General features: G+C 46.3%; 1 protein-coding gene across 2 annotated transcripts in view; it reads right to left on the reverse strand.

Annotated features, from left to right (window-relative positions):
* LOC138503207 (pancreatic secretory granule membrane major glycoprotein GP2-like) overlaps nucleotides 1-18699 on the reverse strand; it is a 964255-nt gene that overhangs the window by 863643 nt on the left and 81913 nt on the right. For both annotated transcript variants that reach the window (XM_069622794.1, XM_069622793.1), the window contains exon 3: nucleotides 342-545. In XM_069622794.1, the coding sequence (XP_069478895.1) occupies nucleotides 342-545 (204 nt within the window). The remainder of the gene's footprint in view (nucleotides 1-341; nucleotides 546-18699) is intronic.

The following is an 18699-nucleotide window of genomic DNA, read 5'->3' on the forward strand; positions in this document are numbered from 1 at the left end:
AAGCAAGTAAGGGCGTCTGCCGACACGCCATGCCTTGCCAGCTCAGAACCTCTTGGGGCAACACCATCCTCTTGTGACCCTTATGAACATATCTGGAGTCCATGAATGGTGAAGGCAAGGTCGGCTCCAGCCAGGGGGCTGCTGAGCTCTCCTCTCTTTGAATCTCTTCTTGAAAAGGTTTGGAAACAATAACCGTCATGCACCTGTTCCATTGATCTGTTTTTAAGAACTAATAATCTGTTTTATGAACATTACAGAAACTGGAAAGCAACACTTTCCTTGTACCTTTTATCCTACGCTCTTCTCGTTTTCGTACCCGCTCCTCCTCCAGAGAGACTCACCTGAGCAGCACTGTAGGTCAGGAAACCAGAAGAGCCCCTCGGGGCAGCACGGGGTGGGCGGGTTCGTTGATGAGTCACAACCGTCAGCTGCAGTTGGAAGGCATTGGGTGGGAGGATCCTCACAATAGCAGCCCACTGTCGCGGTGCAGCTCCCACCACCACAGGCGGCCTCGTCGGCGCACAAGGGATATGTGGCGTTCCCAGCTACAGAGAGGGGAAAGGAAAGGGGCAATTAGGGAGTGAGAGGTCGGGCATGCTTTACAGACATCTCCATTTCCTGACCCTTAGCCAATGCTGCGAATACACGTCACTTTCCAAGGATTATTCCCCTCACTGACACGAGGCCGCCTGCAAAGGCCCTCATACATGCACCTCACAGCAAAGGACACCCATAAACCTCTCCAGCACAACCTCACGTCAGGACCCAGACTGAATGTAAGGCACACTCTCTCATAATGTGGGCCACAAACGCTCGACCCTTCTTCACTGGTAGTTAACCCTATTACTATGAAGGCAATACTACTTTCACTGTGACTGCGTCATACTATTCCTACAACAGCTACTACCATAACGACCATCGCTGTGTTAACTTTAGACCAGTATTATGCAGTACTCACAATATGGCAAGCACATGTAATGTGGACACGAAACAAATAATTCACAGAGACCAATGTAGCACGTCTGAACCTTCTTTAATATAAACGTCCACTGAACTTTGGGCGGTAGCCCCGCCTCCTCAACACGTGGAGCGCAGCCCACAGAAATTAGTACAATAGGAAAGGAGACTTGGCTCCTTTACAAATACTGAATGTAACAACAGAAATGGGACATGGCACCCTGCTCTCTGCATTAACTCGGCAGGTAAGAAGCTGCAGGGCTATCGCTCATCTTATCTGTCCTCTTTTCAAACCTCACAAACTACTCAGCACTTCAGGTGATTTAATGGCAAGGCCTGTTACGAGGTCAGCCATCAACCCACCAGGTACCCCAAGCACCTTATCATGTGATGAAGCTGAACTGAAATAGTAACATCTGGTATTTGTCAGTGACTCTTACTCAATGTCTGCTACTTAAATAAGCTTTCAATTGAAATGTAGGACCTCATTAATGCAACGCTGCCATACGTGTCGTTTCTTAACAAAACCTTGCTTAATGTTGCCTCTGACTCACATACATGCCAACATTTTCCATTCAGGGTTTCAATTCAGGAGACGCTAGTCCAATCCTGATTTAAGTTTGCATTCTGGGACTTGTAGTCCTGGATTTCTCTATTTTAAACATAAGACTACAAGTCCCAGAATGCAAAGTTAAAGCCAGGACTGGTGTTGTAATATAGTGAAGCAGATACGAGATTAGTATCTATATATGTATTATGTATGCTGTCCTGGAACTGTAGAGGATTTGCACATCTGCTGATACCGGAGGGTTTTGTAAACTTTGTGGTGAAACATAGTTTAATATGCCTACAAGAGACATGGGCAATGGACAGTTTACTACTCGATGGTTACACAAACTATCAATCCTTTGCTAAAAAGGGTGAAAAAGGTAGACCATTTGGAGGGCTTTTGACAGGAGTGGCTAGCTTTTTGTCTTCAAGGCGGATATCATGTAATGTAGATAGTAACATGCTGGCAGTTGAGATCGAGTATGGATCTAAGGATAACATGGAGACATTTTTATTGATAAATATATATAATCCTCCCCAGGCCCTATTAAGTGAAGCAATCCAAGATGCCCTTCATGAATTATTAGCCTCCTGGTCGGTAGAACCTGGAAATAGAGCGGTAATCGTTGTGGGAGATTTTAATTGTTGTATGTCTGCTGAGAGAGGGGAAGACCCACAAAATCCCAAGCTAAGAGAGAAACGTCTATTAATACACACTAAAACCGACATTGAGGGGCCACGTTGGCGCCAACTATTCGATGAATGGGACCTGGAAATGTTGAATGGTTACACTATTTGCGACCACCCGGGGAAATACACTTGGTCCAATGGGTTGTACAGTAGTACCCTTGATTACATATTCATGAGCCCCAATATGCTCCTTTTGGTTGACGATATGATTGTGTCATCCAATAAATGGAGTGACCATTCTGCACTCCGATGTGTTTTAAATATCCAACAGAGAGTACCTGATAAGAGCAATATGGGCATGGTCCGGGTGAATAAAGCAGGTTCAAATATCAGGTGGTCGGCCAAGAATATTATACAGGCATCATCGGCTCTTGAGATAGATAAATGGCCCAATTTACCAGATTTCAATGCTATGTCGATTGAATCAATAGAAAATTGGAAAGAGGTCTTTTCTTGTAAACATGCTTCGGTACCTATTACGAGTATGATTAGACCTGTGGGTGGGCCCCTTTCGTTTAATAAGAAGATCAGAGATGCCACGAGGGATCGGAGAAGGGAATTGCGTATTAACAAGAAAAAGCTAGGCCTTATTGAAGAATTTCGTGTAGCTGCTAGGAAAATTAAAAATAAATATAGAGCCATTATTAAAAAAATAAGATCTGCGGAAAATACTTTAGCGCATCAAAAATTGGAAAGACCGTCTGCTCCAAAAATACACGCAGCATATGGTCACTCCTTGGTGAAGCCAAGGAGCCAACAAAGGGCCAATTGGTAAATCCTATTAAAGCTGCGGAATGGGTACATTTCCTTCAAGGCCGTAATATTATATTACATAAAGAAGAGTCTTGCACTCAGTTTACTATGGTACCCAATATGCCTTTTGACATTTCTGATTTGGCCATAATCAATAAGATAAAGACCCTTAAATCTTCCAGAGCACCGGGACCGAACAGTCTAGCCAACATAGTAATTAAAAATCAACCCAAGTTTTGGGCGAACGTATTGGCCATACTGTTTGAGAAGATAATGGCGCAGGGATTAATACCAAGCTCATGGCAAACGGCAGTACTAATACCTGTCTTTAAAAAGGGTAATCGTTTAGATCCCAGTAACTATCGGCTTGTTTCCATGTTAGACACAACAGGAAAATTGTTTGCCTCATTACTGCTTGGGGAGCTTCAATCATGGGCTGATGAGGCCAATATTTTGTCCGACTTCCAATGTGGCTTTAGGAAGGGTTATTCGGCGAGCCATAATTTGATGGTCATGAATTTGTTAAGATCCAGGGCTCGCAGTAAAGGTGAACCACCGCTATATGCACTGTACATTGACTTTAAAGCAGCTTTTGACACAATCCCTAGAGACCCTAGAGAACCACTTTGGTCTAAACTTATTGACCTGGGTTGCCCCGCTGGTATTCTGTACTACCTTAGACTGTTGCATTACAACACTACAGTCAGGTTTAAACTAGATCAAGAGGGACATCTGACCGATAAAGTACAGCAGAACAGGGGGGTGAAACAGGGATGTGTGGCTGCCCCTTTGGTCTTCAATCTATATGTCCATGATATACCTATGGCTATAACATCCGCCCATAACTGCCCTCCTAAAATAGGGGATGTTGTTTGTAATGTATTGGCATACGCAGACGACCTGGTCATTTTCGATCATACGATCAGTGGTCTGCGTAGATCAGCTACAGCTCTGTGGGATTACGCGAAACACAATGGCCTTATTATTAACCTTGATAAAACTAGGGTTTTGAGATTTACCTACAAAAGAGTAGCACGTGTGAACCTTAAGGTGGGCAAGATCATAATCCCCTATGCTCTGCAATATCGTTATTTGGGTATCGATTTTGAGACTAGTGGGGAATATGCTGCATGCAAACATGCCCGGGGTACGCGTGCAGCACAGGTTACAGCGTTAATTGCTAGCTTTACAAATAGACAAGGTGGCTTTACGCTATTGGGCACACACCAACTCTATCTACAAGTTGTTGTACCCATGATGACCTATGGGCTAGAGGCTCTTTTTGATGTAGATCTCAGCTGGCTTCAGGTCATAGAAGGGAAATTTTGGCGGCGGGTCCTGGGTTTAGCACCAGGAATTCCAATGGCTATAATACGTCTGGAATTGGGCATACCATCATTGAAAGCCATTGTGATGAAAAAGAGATCTGGGTTATTCATAAAAATGCGTAGTGGAGTAAGGAATCCGTTACTGATTATAGTTAATAAGGAAATATGCAGGAAGCAAAGTTCCCTCTCACATGCAGTCAAAATGATAAAATATCTTGCTGATGTAGGATGGTCTTGGCGTGAAGGAGGGTATTCTAAGCAGGTCCAGATGGCTCTAGACAAGCGTATTGAAATGTGGGACTGGCTGGAGAATTTTGCCCACCTTAGCACATTGAAAAGCTATGACTTTGTGAAATACAGGCTTTATTCATTTATGAAACCGCAAGACTACCTAAATTTATGTCCCTCTAAAAGATTGCAACGTTTTATTCTTCTATTAAGATTGGACCAACTTCCAACCCTTTGGGTCACGGGTAGGAGAGAGCAAATTCTGCCGGAACTACGGTCATGTATATTGTGTAAAGTAGACAATGTTTTGGAGACAGCACAACATGTTCTGACACAATGTGGAAGTTTGACGGATGTAATTCATTACCACATTGGAAAGTATACACATGATCTGACTTCAATCTCTGATGCATTATTTTGGCACCACTGCTTAAATTCAGAGAATATACGAGCCTTGACTGCTCTATATAACATCTGGCTTAGGAGAGAGGGAAAATTAGGTATCAAGATATGAATAGATTGTCTATATTATATTACAACCTATGACCCTGTTCACTCTAGGATCATTGACGACTGTGGCAATATGTGTACTAATAATGTGATGTTCTGAGCTGTTTTATCATTCTGTTTTGATATTTCCAATGTGAGTTTTATCTATGCTAGTGTTTTTAGGAAAGATGGTATACTTTAGACATGTTTTAGGTTTAGATTGGACTTATTTTATTGTTTAATCTCATTTTACCAAAAGTAGATATTAATTGTTATTTTATGGTGAAGATGTGATTTAATTCAATGTCATAATAGTTTGATTTTAGAACTAAAATCTGATTAACTATCTTTTTGTATGTGTAAAGTTTATTAACTAAACTGTAACACATTTAAATAAATTATTATTAAGTTTATTTGATATTAGAAGACCCCACGCAGGTCAAAACATCCGAGGTGGGACCCGTGACCACCTGAAAAACTGTCAGAACAAACGGTTACGCACAATGACATTCCACAGTGGAGCGTTGGCAGTCATCGCTTGCACAAGCAAGATACAACAAGTGGACTAGTGTCTCCCGAATTAAATGGATAGCATAACTGTGATGACCTCACACAATGGCCAAATAACCCACCCACAGTGCAGGACATCCACCTGGCCTGATCTTTTCAGGCTAGTGGTGCCTCATAGAGGTGACCACTACTGTTCCACTGTTCCCTGAGCTGGTCAACCCCTGATTGATTTTCCCATGCAATTACGAAGGCCTTTGCATCCTCTTGCCCCATTCCTGTGTCTACAACCACTCCTAGTTGGGCAAAGGTTTATCCAGCCCCTGTTCATTACTACCTAAACCACCTGTGATCTAAATTCTTGGAATACAGGCCCTACAATTGCTGAGCTTGAATTCTGTAATTGGATTTGTGATGCTCTTGGCAGTGCTGTCCCCTTAGAACTAATCGGAAGAATGTTCTTCCCCTGAGAACCATTCAATGGTTTACAATGGAACTTTCCTAACTAAAAAAACAGAATCATCAGCAAGAACACAAGCAGTGGCTACACTATGATGACGACTATAATGCGATCTACACAACTGAAACCAGGCTATATATATTTACTGTTTTCCCTGTAAATGTTACTCTTCTGAATGCATCTGCACAAATGTGCAGACAGAGACCTTTTCCATCACAGATGAGTGCTCCATGTCAGAAGCTTGCACCAACAGGATTTTCCCCTCCCGGGAACTGTGCACCCTAATGGCTGACTTATTTCTCGAATACAATCAGGAAAAATGCGTGATTAGATTCAGGAACTGAAATCCAACTGCCTGAATTCCACACTTGCCTACTGAGCTCCGAAGCCTCACCATCTTTTGACCTGTTTCCACCCTTTCTTTGGAGGAGGCAGTCCTCTGTTTATCCACTTTTGAGAAGCCCTGCCTGAAGCTCTGCCCAGTCAAGTTTCTCTGTGTTCTTAAACAGGTTTTTCTGATCAGCAGTCAGAATGTGAAGACTGAAATCATCTACCTTGGTAACTTCATTCCTTCGTGTCTGCCCTTTTGCTTTTTCCCCTCTTGGAACCATACCCTCCCTCACCCTATCAGCAAATAACCTAGAAATGCTTTTTGATATTCATCTGAAGATCCCACAGCAGATATTCATGCAGGTCTATGGTAGGAGGACTATGGTGAGCCAGGGCACAACAAGCCTGACAGGGACCACCAAATTAAGAGTGCTGGAGGTGCTCACCACCTGACAACCCAAAGTACTTTTGTCAAGCGGAGGGCATGTGGTGAAATGGTATTGTTCTGTGACATGACATGGAAATCATAGCAGGTAAAGATCAGCTGTGAAATTCTGCCACCCCTCCAACGGTATATGAGGGTGCCTAGTGAAAAAGCCCGCCCTGAAGGAGCTCAAGCCCTTGCCTCTGTATTTATCAAGGAGAACTGTAGATGTTCCTCACCATAGAAGAACTTTGGTGATGCATGCAATGGCTTTCTGCATTTCAAATTTTTTTGGGTATTTTTTGCAAGTGCAGTTTATTTGTCATGTTATCAGATGTTAGCACACAATTATAAACCACACAATTATAAACCACACCTGCCCCTAGAGGCCTCTTGGTGCCATGCGTCCTGTAGGGTGGTGCAACATGTGCTTCAGAGAAATTGTCCAATGATAAAGGCGCGCAACCAAGTTTTATGGCGATTTTTCATCTAGCAAATATCACATATGTGGTAGAAAGTGATTAGAAATGTATTTCAAATTTGAGAGGCAAAAATATGAAACGATCTTTAAACTCTACAAAATACCAGTACTGCCAATAATAGGTCATTTGATGATATCAGAGGATGATTAGGGTCGCGCCGGAAAGATATGACTTCGTGGAAATTATCAAGCATTGTTGTACAAGGCCAACTTTACCATATATATAGCATTAAAGTTAATGTGCTAGTCCGCCAGCAGCCAGTGCAAAGTCAAAGAGTAGGAGACATGTGATACCCACCATGAATATCTGGCAGCAGTCTAGCAGCTGCATTCTGCAGCTGATGCATTAGATATATTAGGGGTATCAGTTAATATTTTCCCCACCAATAATATCGCCACATATATTGTCATCAGGAACGGCCATAGGTGATATTATTAGTGCAGATAATATTTGGGGTAAATGGGAGTAGGGGTGTCCCCCGCTCTCTTTAAAATAATAAGGGGCTTGCAGGGGTGTCCCCCGCAGGTTTAATGGGTTAAAATCGCTGCAAAAATATGGCACCATTCTAGTATGGCGATATTTTTACAGGGATATTAACAAATGGAACCATATTAGGAGAAGTAGGTAAAGCCCATTTTCTAGGGCATCCATTGCTGCATTTTTTCGCCGGTATGCAAAGCAGCTAAAAACTCAGTGTAGAACCGTCTCTACAATAGCTACCATCTATGGGCTTAGTAATAATTCTTCTTCAATGGGATCCCATGTTTTCCTACCTGTGGGACTAAACAACTGTGTTGATCATACTCAATTGAAGGGAGTCCAGAGAAGCAGATATGGACCAATTATCAGAATGTCCATCTCAGTAGGGTTCAGATTAAGAAAGTTAATGTCACTTGTGACAGGGTCAGGGGCTTGACCCTGTCAGAGGGCACAGGGACCCCTGCCAACCTCCAGCAGACAGCCTACTAGGGTGCATTCCAGAGCCTAGCCTACCCCTGAGGCGTGATGAGGGAGATGGGGGCCTATGTCCCTAATCCCCCTGAGTGTGCTTTGTTTGATACTGTTGGTACCACTGTCAATCACGCAATACCTTCCTGCCTCTTTTCTGGTTAGAGTTCTCTTTTGATGCAAGATTTAGAATCCAACGAAGCAGCAAACAAATACAGTGAGCAAATGGGGAAAGAGACTGACAAAGAACCTCTCATTCACAGCAACTTCCGGCTTACTGGCATGGACTGTAGCCTCCCAGGATGGATAGAAATAGATCTGTCAGGCAAACGCCAACCTATCCAGAACGCCAGAACTGCACAAACACCCGCAAATGAAAGGTGGGCAGGACACAGGTACGTGCCGAGATGCTAGCCAGACTTCATCTCCAACTTGGTAGATTGGGGCTCTTTGTCGATGTTGGTCAGAGAATTTTTTCTGTCTTTCTTTGGCTTGGATCAGGTGTTCTGCCGCTCTTTTGAAAGTGTGGGTTATAGTTGTATGTATGGTCTTTAACGCTGGCATTTCCAAGGTTGCGGGGACGTCCAACTCCGAAGTACGAGGATGTCTTCCATACATGGTATAAAATGGACTTTGCTCAGTGCTGGAGTGTAACGAATTGTTATAGGCATATTCGGCTATCCACAACACCTCTTTCCAGCCTCCTTCCATTTGATGTAACATGCACCGTAGATATTGCTCAAAAGTCTGATTCGTCCGTTCTGTTTCACCATCAGTTTGTGGATGGTGACTGGTGGATAGAGGGATATCAATTTGGGCCATTGCACAATTCTTCCTCCAGAAATTAGACACAAACTGGCTGCCTCGGTCTGAAAGATGGAAGGGAGTCTGTGTAGTTGCACAATTTGTTCCAAAAATACCTTCGCCAGGCTGGATGCATTTGGTAGACCCTTAAGCGGTATAAAATGGGCCATTTTTGAAAAGAGGTCGACTACCACTAAAATAGTGTTGAATCCTTGGCAGGGGGATGGGTTGGTGATGAAATCAAGGGAGAGTGTATGCCAGGGTGCAGGTGGAATGTCCAAGGGCTGAAGGAGACCCGCAGGTTTTTGCTTTAGGGATTTATTCTGCGCACAGATGCCACATGATAGGATAAACTGTCGATGCCATCAGGGAATTGTGGTAACCTGAGACGACTCATTCTTGAAGTACTTTATTTGGTAGATACAAACGTCCCCTGAATACAGGAACTGATCCTTGATTGTGCGTTGTTCATTTTGAGTGGCCCATTCCTGTAATGCCTCGGTGCTCATTAGTAGCCGAATTTCCTATTGTAGTTCGTCCAAGGATACTGTGGTGTGAGATCTAGTAACTTGTCACCTTGTATGATGGCGACGGGTTCTGGGGTCGAGTATGCGTTTTCATCGACTCCCATGCGGGGTAAGGCGTCTGCCTTTCCATTTCGAACTCCTGGTCGAAAGGTGATTATGTAATCATATTCCGGGACGAATAAAGCCCACCAAAGTTGACGACATGATTGAGCCTTTGCCGTCTTGAGGTATTGAAGGTTCCGGTGGTCGGTAATTACAGTGATGGTATGTCTAGCGCCCAAAAGGTAATGCCGCCAAGCCTTAAAGGCTGCCTTGATCACTAGGAGTTCTTTGTCTGTTATTGCGTAATTAAGTTCAGGTGCGGTGAATTAAGTGACCAAAATGCCACGTGATGTAATTGGCTGTTCCCGGGATCCCTCTGGGAGAGAACCGCCCCCATTGCCATACTGGAGGTGTTGGTTTCCAATATATACACGAGGTCAATCAATGGTGCCAGCAATCTGCTCCGGTAACCAATTGCTGGCGCCATTGATTGACGCTACCGCCATCTGTAGACCCCGGTTCCAGATATGGTTCTTTGGACTAATTCCATCAGCAACAGTGGCCACTGGGCCACCGTCTTCACCTGACTTCCCGCATGGTTGAAGACCCTCAGAAGCCCTTACTGCCGCACCGCTTGCCGGTTCACAATACCCCACGGACAGTGTTTCACCCTTCACCTCCATCCTGAAGAAGGCCATCTCAGTCACCTATGTCCAGTCTTCGTACCTTGTGGCCGAAACACTACAGTGTCGATCTATGGCACAACTCTACCCCTTGCATACTTGTACACACCTGTTGTTGTGTTTTCTCCCTATGACAATATCCATGGACCAACTGAGGTCCTGGGATGCATTCACTCTTGTGTTGTAAACCCTTGTTAACTGTGTATCCAAGAGATCTTGCACCATCAGAAGGCTTGCACCCTCCACACTCTTGAGGGTGGTACCTAGTGGTACACCTACATATCAAAAGTACAACTGTCCGTCTGTCTGTTATTATGTTAACAATTGATATATTATATGTATCATCACCAAAATTCAGAGATTAAATTTAATTATCCTGAATCTCAAAAGTGTGGGTCTCCCATCCTGATTTTTTTTGTTTGAATATACGTTTACCCTCCTGGGCATATCAGGACCTAGTCAGGCGCCCTGTATTATTACCTTCTCTTAAGTTTCAGAAAGGCTTTTTCTGCCTCTTCCGTCCATTGGAAACGCTTGTTATTCTTTCGTAATAAGGACGTGATCGAATGTACGATTTGCGAGAAACCTGGGATGAATTGGCGGTAAAGGTTTGCAAAACCAAGCATACTTTGGAGACCTTTGATCGAAGACGGAGACGGCCAGTTGAGAATGGCGTCTCCTTGTGCACACTCATCGGACCCCTCTGGGAGTGAGGACGAAACCCAAAAACTCCACTTCGGTGACATGGAAGGAGCATTTCTCAAGTTTTGCGTATAGCTGATGTTGACGGAGTTTTGGAAGGACGGACCGTACGTGCCTAACATGGTCCTGTTTAGACGAGGAATACATAAAGTTGTCATCAATGTAAACTAGGGCACATATGTCAATCAACTCCCGCAATACATCATTCATGAAGTATTGGAATGCGGCGGGAGCGTTGCAAAGCCCAAACGGCATCACCTGATATTCGTACAATCCATACTTGGTACGAAAGACGGTTTTCCATTCATCTCCTTTCTTTGCCCGCACGAGATGGTATGCCCCTCTGTGGTCTAATTTGGTGTATATCTGGGCATCTTTGACCTGGTCCAACAGTTCCCGGATCAGGGGTAAGGGGTAGCGGTTTTTTACAGTTATTTGATTAAGTGCGCGGTAATCGATGCATGTTCTGAGGTCCCCCTCCTTTTTGGGTACGAGGAACAGTGGTGAGGCTGCTGGGGATTTCGACGGGCGGATTAATCCGTTGGCCAGATATTGATCCAGGTATGACTTCAGATGGAGATTTTCTGGCTCCGTGAGTGCATAAATGTGGCTACATGGGATCCGCACACCGGGTACAAGGTCGTTCTGACAGTCATATGGCCTGTGAGGGGGTAAAGTGTTGGCCTGTTCCTTTTGGAACACATCTTGGAAGTCTTGGTATTCTTGTGGCAGCATACTTGTTGCTCCTAGAACTGCTGCTTCTTTACTTTGAGCTGGCGTGGATGGGTCGGACACTGGCATTTCTACTTGGTAGCAGGCGTGGACACAGTCACTAGAGGTTAGTTTCTTTGCACGCCAGTCGATGCTAGAATGGTGAGCAACCAACCACAGCATCCCCAAAATCACCCGAAACTGAGGGGCCTTGATGAGGTCGAAGGCTATAGTTTCCCTATGTCCATCTTGGCACAGAAGGATCAATTCTGCTGTGAGCTGAGTGACAGGACCCGAAGCTATTTCCGTGCCGTCGACGGTGGTAACCTTCTCAGTTGTCATTTTCTGACAAAGTGGAAGCCTCATCCTTGTTGCCAGGCCTTGGTCCATGTAGTTACCAACGGCTCCGCTGTCAATATAAGCCTCCACGGCATGCATCTGAGATGGTTGTTGGTGACTAATCAATATCACAGGCAGTGCAAGGTGCGAGGTCTGTGGCTCTTCCTTTTCGCTCGACAAATGGACCTCTACGTTTGCCGGGCCTGGGAGTTTTCACACTCATGATCTCCTCCTCCTTTTTTTTCGGTAGCTCCGACCACTCTCCTAGGTGGCTTCACTGGGCATTCCCTAAGGAAATGACCGGACTTCCCACAGTATAGGCATAGTTGTTGTTGCCTTCTTTTGTCTCTTTCAGCTTTGGTCAGTGGACTGTGCACCCCCCGATTTGCATGGGTTCTGAAGCATTGTCCGATGCACATGGATTATTCTCCCTAGGATGTACATGCATAGAACGATTGTCAGTTCTGGCCCGGTCCGTCTTTCGATCTTGCAGCCTGTGGTCGAGCTGTACAACGAGGTTAATGAATTCAGCGCAGTCCCTTGGTGGGTCTACCACCTGGGCTAGGACATCTTTCAATTCTCCCTGTAGTCCTCGATGGAATAACGTGGTTCTTTTCTCTTTCGGCCACCCGGTTTCCACGATAAGTCTGTTAAAGGTGGGGATTTATGTCAGCAAATCTTGGCTGCCCTGGTGAAGAGACAGGAGTTTGTTATCCACAGCTTGTCCCTGAGTGTGCCGAGCGAACAGCTTCTCCATTTCATGCTGGAATCCCCCAAAATCTCGCAATAGTGGATCATCCTGTTTTACTAGCGGTACGGACCAATCTGCGGCAGTACCGTTCAAATACAACAGAACAAAGGCGACCTGTGATTGGTCATTCGGAAAGGCTCCGGGTCTACAAAGGAAATGGAGGCAACACTGGTTCATGAACACTGCGTACCTTTTCGGGTCCCCGGTGAAATGTTCTGGAGGGCCAAATGAACGGCCCCAGGGAGGACAACTTGTACTGGATTGACGGGTGTGGCTGAAATTGATGGAACAGTTCCTGGCAATACTGTGTAAAAAGTCAAAATTCTGTTTGGCTAATATGCATAATAAAAAAAAAAATGTTCCTGGCAATGGGGCCTGACCAGCTTACGTTTGGAGTAATTGCCTGGCTAGTTCATCGGTACGGTCCTTAGCGACTATCAACTCCCTTCTAAGGGCATTGGTTTCTTGCCCGGCGGAGTGTACTTCAGCCTGTAATTCTCCCAGTAACTGGGCTAATTGGTCAGTCTCTGATGTTTCCATGACGCTCAGGTGGATATTTAAATGAGGCTTCGCGTTCTGTTACACTCACCTGGTATCCACAGGAGCGCCACACGACACCAGATGAGAGGCTGTGCACTATCCCGGTCCCTTCGCCTTGTTTGTGTGTTGGCTGGTGGACTGATGCTATGACAGGAGGATGGAGGTTAGGTAACAAGTCTGTGATTGGGACCCCCGCCTCCCACTGACCAATCCCCTTCCCTTGGAGATTCTGCCTCACCTTGTTTCCTTGTATGTTGAGCTCTCTATCCTGCGTCTCTGTTCAGGGGCACGTGATAGTTGAGGGCAGTCTGAGGGCCTAGTTGCTTCACTGGTCCTGTGTCCTTTCTGTCGGGTCCAGTCCAGCTGTGACACCAACTCTGTTTGTCTGTTTATAACGTTCAGGTAAGTCTTTTTTGTTCAGTTCCTTCACCTGTCTTTTCGATGTTGAATTAAGTCTCTTTCTGTCTTCCACATGTGTTATTGGTGGAGGAGCTGCTGAGCCGGGCAATAATGCTGAGGGAAGTGGTTTAGCGTGAAGAGCAGCGCCGATAAATATGACTTAGTTGCTAACCTGCCTTTTCTGTCTTTCTCTCCTCAGGATGCAGTGTGCTGATGAACCGGAGTGAAGAACCCAGCGACCGGTTATTCAGGTGAGTGGATTCGGGTGTCTTTAGCTTGTTACCATTGCAGGAAGCGTCGCGCGATGTAGAACCCGTTGCTTGCTGAGTGCGTGTTATTAATCTGCTGTCCTTTTGTTTTGCAGGTCGCGGAGTGCTTCCGGAGATGGAGAAACCGTTGAGCGCTGATGGAAGTGCGGACGAACGTAGGAACCGCTACTCACAGGTAATGTTACGCTCACCTGGACCCCACAGGGGTGTCGATTGGACCCGGACAGCTGCGGTCTCCGTAAACGTGATGCGTAGTGAAGAGATGACTGTCTGGACTGGCCCGCCTAGTCTTGTCTGCTGGACCCGAAGAAGTATTTTCCTGCAAGTGGAGACAGGGATTAGCCACCTGTGGGTTTTAGTGATGGCCTCCCAACTGTTCTTGCTCTCCCCCACTAATCACTCCGATATCCCCTTAGTAAACTCACCTTATGTTTGTAAAAGATGAGCTCTCCATCCTGCGTGTCTTGCAGGGGCGCGAAGATACCAGTTACTTCACTGGTTTGAAGGCATTGGGAGAGTTCCGGTAAGCATTGACTCTGAAGTCCCAGGCGGGATTGGTAAGTATCAAGTTCAAAGAGTTCAATGTGCCCGATGTTCACTCTTGTCCCCTTCCTTCCTTAAGTTACAACTGAGTTCGTGAGAAGAAGGTCTCGTAGCTTCTGCTGGCGTTCAGGTAAGAGTCTGTGTTACCCAACGCTGTCCGGTAACTATTGCATGCGTTAACGTGTTGTTTTTCTCCCTCTTTACAGATGCGGCATATGAAGATATGGAGAATAATACCGCTGGTGATAAATCAGGTAAGTCTATGGTGGTAAGAGGTATGTGTTGATTACCTTGGCTCACCTTGTTATTCTTGTGCCCCTAGGTGCCGGAGTACGGCGAAGAAATGATGGAGACAGTGCCGGATCGAAAGATGCTGTGAGAACTGGTGAGTATGGCGCTGTGCTGGAGCTGGCAAAGCGACCCGTGCAGGACTGATGTACTTTCCAGGTCGGGAGATGAAAATAAGTTCATTTTCTAACCTTGTCCTTTTCTTCCTCTTTATTCTAGGAGCTCCGGATTCGAGGCGGGCATGGCCGAAGACTGGATGCAGGCTGCAGGCACGCGGGCGTGGCAGAAGACTGGATGCTGGCTGCAGGCACGGTAAGAGTCACGCTGCTGGATGCAGAATAACACGAAGCATGTGCTGCTGTTCGGGCGTGGTTTAAATAGCCTCCAAAGTAGTCCCAGGAAAGAAGTTCCCCAGGACCACACCCGAGTAAAAAATACTCCCTGTAGTAAAATAGTCCCATCCGGGCCTCACGTTGGCTTGGATTTATTCGCAGCATGGTCTGCATGAGGTAAGTAATGTCTATGAGCCTGGCGCCTATGGCGCCAGGACTGATTTGTATTATGAGCCTGGTGCCTACGGCACCAGGACTGAACCCAGACAGCCCCTAGCTGGGGCTGCTGGGGTTTTTGTAAATGTCTGGATGCCTGCTCCCGGGGCTGATGGGCTTGATCCGGATACCCGGGGTAGGCATCATGACAGGTAAGCGTTCGTTGGTAATGCTGTTCTTTGTTCTTGCAGGCAGTGAAGCACTCCGGGGATGGCGAGACCGCCGAGTGCTGAGGAAGTGTGGATGGATCACAGGTAAACTTCCTTTAATGCTGTTCTTGTTCTTGCAGGTTCCCGATGGGATCAAGGTCGAAGACTCCAGAGGAAGGCCTCCTGATGAAGCTGAGGAGCTGGAGCTGGACATGGTGAGCGTTACGCTGCAGGAGTGCAGAATAACGCAAAGCGTGAATCCTAGTTCGGGTGGGGCTTATATAGCCAGCAGATCGACCACACCCAAAACACTAGACTGCCAAGTTCAGTTCTTGGGGCTGATTTGGAATAAGGACCTCCATGTTGGATCAAGGTCGCAAGTGTGTCTCCATGTTGGATCAAGGTCCGAAGTGTGGTGTTTGCTTCAGACTGAATAATGAGCCTGGCGCCAAAGGCGCCAGGACTGACTCCATGCCCTGTGCTGATGGGACTTTAAGGCCTTTGGAGTCTTTTGGGGTGGGTGTTGCCTTACTGCTGTCAGGGGGCTGTTGTCTCCAAGGTGGTCATGGGTAGGGATCATGACCGCACTCCCCCCTAAGGCCCCTCTCAAGGCATTCCTTCCGGCAGGCCAGGTTTGTTTGGATAATTTCGATGGAAATGTTTAACCAAGCGTGGTGCATGAAGGTGCTCGCTGTTGTCTCTGAGGTGGTCATGGGTAGGGATTGTGACACTATGGCAGTACATGGCATTACAATTCTACCTGGTCTAGCTATTTAATGCTGCAAAGACCTGGTGAAGTTTATAGAAGCATACTGTGATGAATCATTAGATGTCGTCACTTCTCCCCGAGGGGGAGATCCTTCCAATGAGGCCAGGGAGGTGAAGCCGCTACCGATAGTCCCCTTGGGGGGGTATTATGTGAGAGGATCTCATGGGACGGGACTTCCCCTCTAGGGATAAGTGTGACCGTCTAGGATGCAGCCCTTGTAACATCAATACACCCCCACACACACTAACCCCTCTTTCCTCGAATAACCTCTTTGTAGAGAGTAAACCTATGTATAGTTATCAGGTGGAGAACTATAGGGAACCTGAAAGTACTATGGTAAAGAAGAGTGAACAAAACATGAAGCTCACTTGCCACTCAAGTACTGGTACGAGGTGGCCCTGCATCAGTATCAAGAACAAAACAACAAAAGAGATGAAGGACTTGGACGAGCCGATTGGGAACCGGCTACATTGTATAAAAACCATAGAGGGATAAAAATGTGTTGATTCCAGCGGATACAGGCAGCAACTGTGGAAACAGGCGCAGGAGTTTCAAAAACATTTGGGGGACCAGAGAAGGAGAAGCACGGAGGATGCTGTGGAGCCACTGCAGCCTTTCCTGGGTGCAACAGGAGCGGTGCCGAAGGCCAGAAGGAAGTTGAACCATGCAAAGAAGTACTGCGCTGACAGGGCAGGCACAGAGAGAAACCCAATGAAGCTGTGCTGCAGAGAGGGAGACTGTGCTTCTGTCGTGGAGAGAACTGCCAATAGCCGAGTCACGCAGAGGGAAACCGCACGGTCATCTCAGATGCAGAGAGAAGCCTGAAGCAGCATAGAGGCAAACCATTGTCCCTGGAAGCCCCGGCAACGTACCGACATCCCTACAAAGGTAAAGAGAGGTGCAGAAGAACTTGGGGTTAGAAGGGAGGCACGCATTAAAGGCTCTCCCTTGGCCGAATAGTTGGGACACCCAGATTGACTCTCATGTGGTCAGACCTACCTGAAAGCTCCTCTTCTTTGTGTTAGTGGATGGAGCAATCCCACTGACCACCAAGGAAGGGTCAAGGACCCATACCCAAAACGAATAAGCGAGACCAGGGGAAGTAACCCTAACCAAGAGAGTAATACGAGTCATCTTCCTTGTGGCAGTACTTGGAAGGATAGTGACCCAAGTAGGCCCAGTCCAAGAAGATAAACCTGGGTTGAGAACCCAATACCAGCGAGAGATATGAGTCATCTTCCTCGTAGCAATACTTGGCAGGTTAGTGTACTAGGTCTGCTGAGTCAATGAAGAACCTGGCCCGGAGACCCAACCACATTTGGAACTTTACATGGTATTGAACAGAAGAGACACTGGAGTATCCAGGGGAAGGGAGCCATTCCCCCTGGGTCTAGTGTGATTGGCACTTTGTAATGAGAAGCATCAGGAGGAGGGAGTCATCCTCCTGATATCAAGTGGCGGAAGTAAGAACAAGCTTCCAGCCTGGAGAAGAGAGTCATTCCCCTTGGCATTGACTACAAAGCATTAAATGAACCTTTCAATCAGGGGAATGGAGACATTCCCCCTGATACATAAACGATCCAAGAGGAGAAGGTTGTTGGACTTGTGTTTCTTTTGTTGGATGACACTTTCAACCAGGAGAATGGAGTCATTCCCCCTGATGCACATTGTTTGAACTATTCTATGTTGAGAATACGCTAACCAGGGTAAGGGAGTCATTCCCCCTGGTGAGTACTATTGAGATTCCTGAAGTGACCTCTGATCAAAAACTCAGGAGAAGGGAGCCATTCTCCTGGGCCACGAACAGTTTAGCCTTATCTACTTTAGTTATAAGTGTGAGGGACAGAACTAGGGATTTTGACACAGGACGGTGGACATTTAAGTTAAACAGACATTCTGACAGATTCTTTTTCAGCCTTTAGTTGAGGCAGGGAAACCCCTCATAGAAATAGTGACTAATAGGCCTTTCTCTTTCTTTTCAAGACAAATAGGTCTTTGCTAACCACCATGCCACCTCTGTGTCAGTCTCCTCCTTCTTCACCATTACAATATCCTGATGTCTTCACTGAAATACCAGAAAGCGTGCAAGGAATTTTCCATAAAATCAAAACACTGCCAGGGGCACGTAAAAAGATTGTACAGAAGAACCTGAAGAAGATGCAAGACTTGGTGGGAGTCATCAAAAGGGGTTTGAAGTCGGAACACCGGGGGCAAAAGACTGACTTTGCAGAATCCAGCCTGTGAGGGCCACCCCCAGAAGGTCAGTCTTTTGGTCGGGCCTCCTTCTCCTGGCTGGTCCACTGTGCGGCACCTTCCACGTTCTTACCCCGCCCTTTACAATGACTTGCTCTGTTAAGGGCACCTGCTGTCATCCTCCTTGGGCTGCAGGTCGCAGAGCCGAAGACCCCTCATACTGCATGTCATGCTTCTGTGTGAAACCTTTAGAGCGCCATGCTTCTGGGTTTGCGGTCTGCGTTGAACGGTCCTATA

This window comes from Ambystoma mexicanum, chromosome 11 (assembly GCF_040938575.1).
Source record: "Ambystoma mexicanum isolate Mex_15411 chromosome 11, UKY_AmexF1_1, whole genome shotgun sequence".
Lineage (NCBI taxonomy): Eukaryota > Metazoa > Chordata > Amphibia > Caudata > Ambystomatidae > Ambystoma > Ambystoma mexicanum.